The 10604-nt window shown below is 35.4% G+C and overlaps 1 protein-coding gene across 1 annotated transcript; it reads left to right on the top strand.

Moving 5' to 3' along the window:
* The first annotated feature begins 2205 nt into the window (after positions 1-2205).
* On the top strand, positions 2206-4590 carry LOC139494653 (uncharacterized). Its single transcript, XM_071282814.1, has one exon. The coding sequence runs from the start codon at positions 2206-2208 to the stop codon at positions 4588-4590; it is 2385 nt and encodes a 794-aa protein (XP_071138915.1).
* The last annotated feature ends 6014 nt before the right edge of the window (positions 4591-10604 follow it).

Below are 10604 nucleotides of genomic sequence, written 5' to 3'. Positions count from 1 at the left end.
GATGAGTTCCAAACTACGTTCTATACGTGCAGGACACAGAAGCGTTATTTCCCGACTTTTGAAGAAATTTGAGGACATCCGAGACGACGGAGATGAGCCCGTGAACACTGAAGAGTTAACTAAAATTGTGAACAATCTGTTGAAGAAACAAGAGACACTACAAAAACTTAATGAGGACATTCTAGAAAATCTTGATGAAGGAGAAGTAGAAGCCGAGATCGTCGATTCAGATGAGTATGCTTACACATTAGATGGAAAAATAACGCAAATACAAAAGCTCATTCTTGTCAATACATCCACACTCAGTACAAATGCAAAAGATTTTGTCAGTTATAGCGACCCTTCACATTCCGCCTCTGCTCAACCCGCCTCTGCTCAGCCCGCTCATGCTCAACCCGCTCATGATCAACCAAGTTATGCTCAACCCGAGATATACAATAAACAGAATACATGTAATTCAAACTTCCGTGTACCGGAAACTCAGTTTTCACGTAGTAACACTAGATTAAATGAGTACAACAAGTTGCCCAAATTGAATCTTCCTACCTTTGATGGTAATATTATGCAGTGGCAGTCATTTTGGGATTCATACGAGACATCCGTTCACGAAAACACTACTCTTGGAAACGTTCAGAAATTTAATTATTTGAAGTCACTACTCCATGATGAGGCATTGAAAACCGTCACAGGGTTTGCGCTTACACATGCAAATTATGAGAAAGCTATTTCTTTACTGCAAGAAAGATATGGACAATCGCATGTAATAAGACAGAAGTATATGCAAGCACTAGTTGATATACCAGCCCCTAAATACACGATATCTAGCATGAAAAACTACTACGATGAAATTGAGATACACATTAGAGGATTGGAGTCATTAGGTCAAAGTGAAGACACATATGGAGCGTTTTTAGTGCCCATTATTATGAACAAACTACCCGGTGAAATCCGCAGAAATCTTGCCAGACAATATAGATCTACAGATTTACAACTGAATGAATTACGCCGTGGAATTTTCGATGAACTTTATATTATGGATGCAGGCAAAACTTCAGAACAGTTAGAACACCCTACAGCTACCGCCGCCTTTCTGACAAATACAAATTATAGTAATCGAAATAGAGGTAACAAGAATACAAACGCAACTAACACTAAACCCAAGCCACTCTGTGCGTACTGTAAGGAGCCACACTCGTCTGTTAATTGCACTAAAGTATCTGATTACAATGGCCGGATGTCAATCGTGAAAAAAGATCGTTTATGCTTTAACTGTCTATGACACCATAGCTTGTCCGCATGTAAATCTACAAAAACTTGCAACAAGTGTCACAAACGTCATCACACCAGCATTTGCAAAGACAATGTTAAAACAAATGAAGACAACAAACCAACAGGGGATATAACCGTAGGCACAATTCAACACAACGCGGAGGAACCAGACACTGTTTTACACTCACAATCGACAGATCGTGTACTTTTGAAGACAGCAATTAACCCAGTAAGTGCAGAACATGAAATACTTGATACAAAAATATTGTTTGACGAAGGCGCACAGCGCTCATTTATCACAGAGGAATTAGCCGAAAAATTGAAACTCAAACCTACTGGAACTGAAAGCGTTAACCTATCCGGATTTGGAGACAATGCAAATAGTACTAAAATTCGCCATTTGAGTACAGGATTGGTATATCTCATAACTACAGAGGGTAAACTTCCGATTCGAGTCTTGATCGTTCCAGAGATCGCAGTACCGATGAGAACCTATGTACGCCAAGCAGCAAAACTTACATATTTGTCAGGAATCAAATTAGCTCACCCAGTAACAGCAGATGAAAACTTTGAAATTTCTATTCTAATTGGAGCTGATTACTTCTGGTCAATTGTTCAGAATGATATTATCCGAGGCGAAGGACCGACAGCTGTTCAATCAAAAATCGGATACCTGTTGTCTGGAACGCTACATTCACACAACTCTGACACAGATGGATACAAGAGAGCTTCAATGATGAACGTGATGATCGCAACAAAAACCGATGAGTACGACTTGGAGAAATTTTGGAAAATAGAGTCACTGGCCACCGAGAAAATTGACACAGCGTATTAGACAAAGATGAACTCATAAAAGTGCTTGGATTGAGATGGAACACTTGTAACGACACAGTTACTTTCGCCAAACCGGAATACACCGATATTGAAGATACACGTATGACAAAACGAGAGATTTTAAGACAATCGTCTAAAATCTATGATCCACTCGGACTTATTGGTCCAGTTACTGTGCGTAGTAAGATGCTTATGCAGACTTTGTGGGAGAAAGGATTAAATTGGGATGAACCTCTTACATCTGAAATTACAACAGAATGGAAGTGTGTTCTAAAAGATATTAATGAATGTTCACATTTGGAAATTAATAGACCGTATTTCAAAGAAAAATCAGACAATGTAGAATTACATGTGTTTACGGATGCAAGCTTGAAAGCCTATGGAGCATGCGCATATTTAGTCAGTGGAAAAGAAACCGTACTTATCATGTCAAAGAATCGAGTGACACCACTCAAACAGTTAACAATTCCGAAGTTAGAACTCAGTGCAGCTTTGATAGGCGCAAGACTGGTCAAGCATTTGAAATCGCACTTGGATGTTACAAGCGTCACATTATGGAGTGACAGTCAGATAACTTTAAGTTGGCTTACTACTGAGAAACAATTACCCGTTTTCGTTAGTAATCGAGTGAAGGAAATTAACGAAATTACGCAAGAATACACATGGAAGTACTGTCCGACAGATTCAAATCCGGCAGATATGCTATCGAGAGGAGTAACTGCAACCAAATTCCTAGAATTGGATCTTTGGATGAAAGGACCCGAATGGCTCACTGACAAATCAAACTGGCCACAGTGGAAGAATAAAGAATCACACATTCTTAGCACTACCATTGAGCAAGGACAATCAACTAGTGAACCGCAACAGAAAATCAGATCTTATGAAGGAATAAGTAAAATTATGGATATACAACGCTACAGCTCATACCAAAAACTTTTGCGTATAACTGCATACATGTACCGATTCATAAACAACTGTAGAAATAATGACAAACTAACAGGAAATCTTAGTGTCAATGAAATTCAGACTGCTTCGACTGCATGGATCCGAGATTCGCAACTGCGTAAATACCCGGATGTTATTGAGTGTTTAAATAACAAATCAGAGAAAAATGTGCTAGTGAAGCAACTTAGATTGTACATGGACAAAATGAACATTATCCGTTGTGGCGGGAGAATAAACAATGCACCTATTGATGAATCAGCTAAATTTCCAGTACTAATACCGAACAAAGACAGACTTTGTAAATTAATTGTGATGGATGCACACGCAAAGAATTTTCACTCTGGATTAGAAAGTACAGTGACATTTATTCGCCAGTCTTACTGGATTCCGTCGATTCGACAATGTGTGAAATCAATACTCCGTAATTGCGTTACTTGCCGTAAAATTACCGGAAGACCATATCATACACCCGACCCACCACCTCTGCCGTCCGACAGACTTAATGATTCACCGCCGTTTACAGTAACTGGTGTCGACTTCACAGGAGCATTGAATGTGAGAACAAAAAGCAACAGTATTAGTAAAGCATATATTTGTCTATTCACCTGCGCTAACACTAGAGCTGTGCATTTGGAAATCGTTGAAGACCTTACAGAACAAACATTCATTCTAGCGTTTAGGAGATTCACCAGCCGCAAATCGTTACCAAAAATCATGATGTCTGACAATTGTACAACATATACCGCAGCAGCGAAGGAAATTGAAATGCTTACAAAATCTACTACTATTCAGGAACAACTCAACATATATGGAACTCAGTGGAAATTTATTCCGAAGCGTGCACCATGGTATGGTGGTTGGTGGGAACGATTGATCGGCTTGACCAAAAATTGCATAAAGAAAGTGTTAGGACGAGCACTAGTTACTTTTAGAGTGCTAGAGACAATTGTGATCGAGATAGAGGCTATATTAAATGATCGTCCGTTAACCCACGTATCAACGGACCTTACCGATGATGAACCGCTTACACCGTCTCATCTTCTCTATGGAAGACGGGTTAAAACTTTACCGTATTCAGGAACAATTAATTTCAGCAGTGAGGAGAACGTACAAAACTTAACACATTACACAGCAAATAGACAATCTAGTGTTCAAAAACGCATTATTCACGACTTTTGGAACAGATGGCGACGAGAATACCTCACTTCACTTAGGGAACAACATAGAAACACCGGAATTAACACTCAAATCATTAAAGTGGGCGACATTGTACAGATTCATGATGATACCCCAAGGACAGTGTGGAATATAGCGATTATCGTTAAGTTAGTTTATGGGAGAGATGGACTTTGTAGGTCTGCTATTTTACGCACTAAAAATGGCACGACGTCTAGACCAATAAGTAAGCTATATCCACTTGAACTCTTATCAACAGATAGTCCGTGTGATTCAAGTGACAACACTATTACTTCAACCAGAAAAGCAAAAACTGATGCCAAGGAGAAAATCAAAAGTTGGATTCAACCGTTCCGTAAAGCATAGAGACTGTTTAAGTGTTAAAAGTTAAAGTTTTATTTCATTTGAGAGACAATAGTTATTTCATTTTAAAGTTTTTTCTTTATTTATTGCTTAAATTATCATTCGCGGCCCCCCAGGATGTTCAGGACTGTGTTCATTAGACGTTCGCGGTACCGCTATGTATGTATAGTAACGTCATGCTACTTATGACGTTGAGATTTATGTGCAAATGGAGTTTAGAATCAATACAAGTAAAACCAGCTAGTATTTCTTATTTGTGCCTAAAAAGTCTGATTATACCACTTTAAGATAACGCCCTTTAAACAATGTTAAACTTCTATCCGCCCTCATGTCCAATTTTAATGCTTCAACTTAAGTCCGTTTATCTGTTCATTTATACCTTTTTAAGGCTAGCCATTTGTTTTAAACTTCAATATTTGTTTGTTTAACTGTTATTATACATAAGAATAAAACCTCTCTGAAAAACAAATCAAATGTCATTACAAGGCAGATTAGTACTCCCGACATGAAATTCATTTATAGTGAGGAAATTAATTGTTTTTATTTGAAAAAAAAACACTGTAAAGAAATGTATATACTTCTGTTTATTTACGTTAAGCAGACAACAACTTAACTGCTTTATAAAGCTATCATAAAATACTTTTCACTTAGATAATAATTGTGAACTAAAGACTATAATACGAACATATTTTGTGCAATAAAAATGTTATCCAAATTTTACAATGTCAACATCAGCCTTAAAATATATGCTTAAATATCATACATAATGTCACCTTCGAAAATATTCGTACCATCTCATGTCTTTGCATATAAAGTGTTTTATACACGAAAATTCATCGACTGAAACCTGAAACTAATTATTTATTTTCAATTCCAGAAAGAACTTTTAGAGGTTGTAAGTATTTGGAACGCCCATAAAATCAGAAAAAATAATAAACAACATGGTGTGTATGGACGACCGTATGTACTCTACTCGGTTCCTGAAGTGTACGGAACAAGTGATTATGTTACTAGCCCTGACATCGATGAAGTTGAAATTTGTTTAGAGCAATCTACGTATTGTAGTCTACCATGCGATGAAGACATTTACGATCTCGCAAACTTATACATGGAAGAATTAGGACATAGTTTACCAACAGATGCTTTTGAAGCTGCCACTTTGTATCGGTGTTTACTGGAACGATTTGAAACGGACTTAGCATTATTACAGTGATATCACTATCAAACTTATGTAGACTTCGATATTATGATTATTTTTTCTCTGGTTACATGTACAATTTTAAAATTATATTTGTGTTTATGCATTTTACTTTATGTCTGGTTTCGTTATAGTCCGAGATTACTCTGACGTCCAACGGTTTTTTTGCCAAACGACCGTCCCACGGCCCCATCTTGTCTGGCAAAACAGCCGTTGTACGTCAGAGTAATCTCGGACTAGTTTCGTTAATGTTGATTGACACAAGACTGACATGCTGCTCAATTTACGACATTAATTTTGTTATGCCACGTCGACGATATATTTAAGATGGTTATTATATTCAAAAGTATTGGGTCCGTCCGTCTCTTTTTAGAATAAATGTTTTTAGTCATAGTAGTTTATGTGATATAGATACAATGGATAAGCGTTGATTCTTGAAAAAGAAACCATGAGCCCGCAGGTTATAAAGTCTTCAACTGAAATAAATTCTGTGGTTTCTCTGAAGATGTCATCGGCAAAGTGTAACATATATAAAGTTAGCCAAATCGAATTAATACTTAGTTCACATATCAAAAGATTACTTTTATGTTTGATCATGTAAAAGTACGAGTTTGACCCAAAACTTACTGTTCATCAGTAGTGAAATGTGACTGTGTGATCAGTCGAAGGAGTTTACCAAAAATGCTCACAACAAGGTAAAACTGAGTACATATATAATTCAGAAGATGAAATATGAGTGCCAATCAGACAACTCTCCATCCATGTCACAATTTATTAAAAGTTAAAAATTATAGGTTTAGATACGGTCTTCATCACGAAGCGTTGGCTCACATCGAATAGCAAACTTTAAAGGTTCTCAAAATGACTAGTGTAAGACAACTTAAACAGGAAAATCAACTGTCTAATCTATAAAGAAAACTAGGATCACTTATGATCACATCAACAAACGACACTCAACAGGATCCTGAACAGCATTCTAATTATGATGAAAACTTTGTAAGAATTGTGTGAAATGTTTCAGGTCATGTTTAAGTTTCATTCTGGTTAATATGACAGATATTACAATAGGTCACAAGTATCTATTTTTTTTTATCGATCTACGATAAATTTGTACAAAAGTTGTCAGTATACATTTTGAAACTGTAACAAAGCAATTTAGGAACAGTCAATGAAAATGTATACCTCAGTAGTATATTTTGAATCAAAATATACAATTATGAATCGTTTTTCCCCAAATATGGTCCCTTTTGGTTCATCATTTATTCAAATAGTTTTGGTGCGATTGATCGCGATCAATGAGACAAATTAACTGCATATCCATCATATCCCATAAAAAGAAAAAATCAACGAAACCAATTTTGACAGACGTTTATCGATGCAAGCCTTTAATTGCGGAATCCTGACTTTAAGCAGGCAAACATAAAATGTCACAGTTTAAACATGTTTATGAACGAGCAATCATCCACACAACTGTGACAAAACTGAATCAGCACGAAACAAGAATAACTTGTTGAAAACGGATTTATTTATGAAATGAAAAAAAGGCACAGAACTTGTAATAAATAAACCCAATAAAGTACTGAAAACTAGTTTAAATTCAATTGCAAAAAATGGAAATCATTTTCCCTAGTCTAAGATATTATCAATAAGCATACACAGATATAGTGAAAAAACAAGAGTGGCTATATTTTTATACCTTATGATGTCTGCTCTATGGTCGGGTTGCTGTCGCTTTGACACATTTCCTTTCTCAATTTTATTTATAAGATATTTTACATATAAATCACAAAAAGTTAACTTTGCAGGACCACTGAACCAGGATCCCTTACCGAAAAATCAGCCTTCTGGCAAACTGTTGGTGCCGCAAACACTGCGGTACGGTTGTTGCAAATAGTTTGCCGTAACTTCACCACGACTTTTTACCATGCAAACGAAGGTTGCAGCAGAACTGCCGCTAAGTTTTATAGCCTTACATAGTTTGTGATGAATTTCTGGCGACTATTTGTGGTGAACCTCCGGCAAACTTTGATCTATAGCCTGATAAAGTTTGTGGCGAACTTCTGGGAATTTTTGTGGTGAATCTCCGGCAAACTTTAACAAGCGGTTTGCGGTGAACTTCTGACAAAACAAATGATAATGATGCCTTATGACCACCTTTCTGTTGATTCTTTTTCAAAACTGCACTTCTTATTCAAAATGATGCACATAAGGATCAACATTTAATTAATTATTATGACCAAAATTATTATTATGCAAAAACTGTCTAAATTAACTTACAAAGAGATGATCAATGATGAATGGCCTGTTCCAGGAACTAATCAATCATATATAACATCCGTTTACTTTTTACATGAAAACACCAACATTAAAACTTCCCTCCTATTTCAAATTCAAAGAAGCAGCAAGTCTGACTTTAGTACATGGAGCATGCTCAGTATGCGGCGAAGGATTGCTTTAAAGTTTGTTTACAAAGTTCCTTCAAATTTAAGAAAGTTAATAGTTTGCGGCAACATTGCGGCAACTTTTACATATATTTGCCGGAAGGTCGCTGCTAGTGGCGAACACTGGTGAACAACTTTCAGGTCTTCTTGCAGCAATGTTTCTCTTTTCATAAGGGATAATGAGAACAAGGTCAGATGCCTGCCAGTTGGAAACCTTGGGTAAAATCATTCCATACAACCAAATATAGAGGGCCTATTATCACGAAAACATAACAGTCTAACACAAGGATCTTGCTAGATATGCATACACCAAATATAGTCATCCCTTTTCTTATAAAAAGAGAGAAATTAACATAAATAGTTTCCAAGTAGTCACTTTAATTCGTACATAGGTGTATGTCCAGACTACTCAGTGAACAATATTTTCTACGTAGTCAAGTTCGTCGCTTGTTGTTAGCAAATGCGTGTAAAAGAACTTAAATTTTACTTTTATTTTATCATACTATTGCTTGTATTTGTCTGGAGTGTCATTATGATAAAATAGACGTAACGCACGTTATTGCGTCAATACTGTGTATCCAACAAGTCCACACTAATAAACAGCTTTTCTATAAAATCATAACAGTTAAGATATATAAAACTTATATCCATAGACTAGACAGGTAAATACTATTTCGGAAAAAAGTGCAAATTGTTTTATCATACTTTACTATGTTCTAAAATAAGGACAACATATTGACAAAACGTCAAAAATGTGCGTGTCAGACGTAACAGACTATACGCATAATAACTTTAGCAGGGGTGTTAGTGTTCTTCAAAATAGTGTTATATCCACGAAAATTCAAATGAATGATATGCTTTATATATAAAGTATTACAATATTACTGAATATGCGTTCCTGTAACGATCAACGCTTTTTTTTGGTAAAAACAAATAGTGGTCATTATGGTCAGATTTTGGAAAATGTTAAGTTATCAAAATTTATAGGTTTTAAAATATAAGATTATATGATATTTCGTTTGTGAAAATTATGCTAACAAATGTGCATACACAGACCATATCAGAATCGAAGTTTTGCAGCACTCACCCTTCATATAAAAATGCAACGGCTTCTGGCAAATGTCTTGCAAGATGTCCAATGTCGGATTTTGCCGCTTTTTACACATAAATTGGCATTTGCGACGCTATTCATTGAAAAATTAGATTAGTTGCATGCTACATAGTGCTTTTTCGTAATTGTGCTTTAACTTTGCAAAACAGCTACATAGTTTTTAATAATTTGCGTAGTCAAAACGACTTCGTTTTCAAAGAAATGAAATGTCTTGCAAGTTTGTCCACTGGACGATTTTCATACGTTTTCAACGTTAATTGTCTATTTGGGGTACGCTATTTATGGTGGATCGCCGTCTGTATATTTCCTGAGACAGAATTTTCTTGATGGTCAGATACTATCAATAGGACCACAAAGTATTAAAAAAAAATTCGATGACTGGGGTTGTTAGTTTAGATGAGGTTCTTAAGTTGTGAAAAAGTTAGTATCATGAGAGGATAAAAAAATCCTCTTTTTCAAATTTTCAAATTTGGGAAGCGTAAAAATTCGATTTTTTTAAAATTTCTCTGCAATAAGATTTATATGTATAGAACTTGAAAGTAAAAATGAAATTGGGCCTAAAGCGGGCCATTGGCTATATACACCTCTCCACATCATACAAAGCTTGTAAATCATGTATATGAGATGAATTATAAATAACCTTTTATTTCTGACAATCGTTTAATTTTTTAATCTAATTGTACCGTTATTAGTAAATTGAATTTTATAAGCAAGACCCGTTAAACTTGTAATTCCCGACAAACTTTTTATAGTAAAGCAAAATATATATCCTTTTCGGATCTAAATGGGGAAACATTGCATTTTATTAAGTTTTATGTCAATTGGTCTCTGGTAGAGAGTTGTCTCATTGGCACTCATCATACCGTATATATATCTTCTCATTTCATATAGATTTATGCATTACCCAAATACGATATATTTTGTTGTTTGTTGCTTACGTTACTTTCAGTGGGAAATATTTCATGCATATTCAGTACAACTAATCATTAAGAAGTATCCATATTGATATGCAAAACAAAAATTACAAGCAAAATAAAAAAAACTTATCCCAAATAATTATTAAGGTGGTATGGGAGTCTAAAATAAAAATGATAGAATTTGTTCAAACTTTGCCAAAATGAAGTATCTATTGATACATGTTCAAAAATATTATAAAAATGATAGGTCACCGTGCATTTTCTCAAGCTACAGGTTGTGACAAAATGACAGATTTTGTATGGATTAGGAAAAAACACAATTTTGTGAATAGAAACTAAACAAAATGATA

Source organism: Mytilus edulis, chromosome 11 (assembly GCF_963676685.1).
Source record: "Mytilus edulis chromosome 11, xbMytEdul2.2, whole genome shotgun sequence".
Lineage (NCBI taxonomy): Eukaryota > Metazoa > Mollusca > Bivalvia > Mytilida > Mytilidae > Mytilus > Mytilus edulis.
The sequence above is the reverse complement of the archived record's forward strand: the minus strand, read 5'-3'. Positions and strand labels throughout refer to the sequence as shown.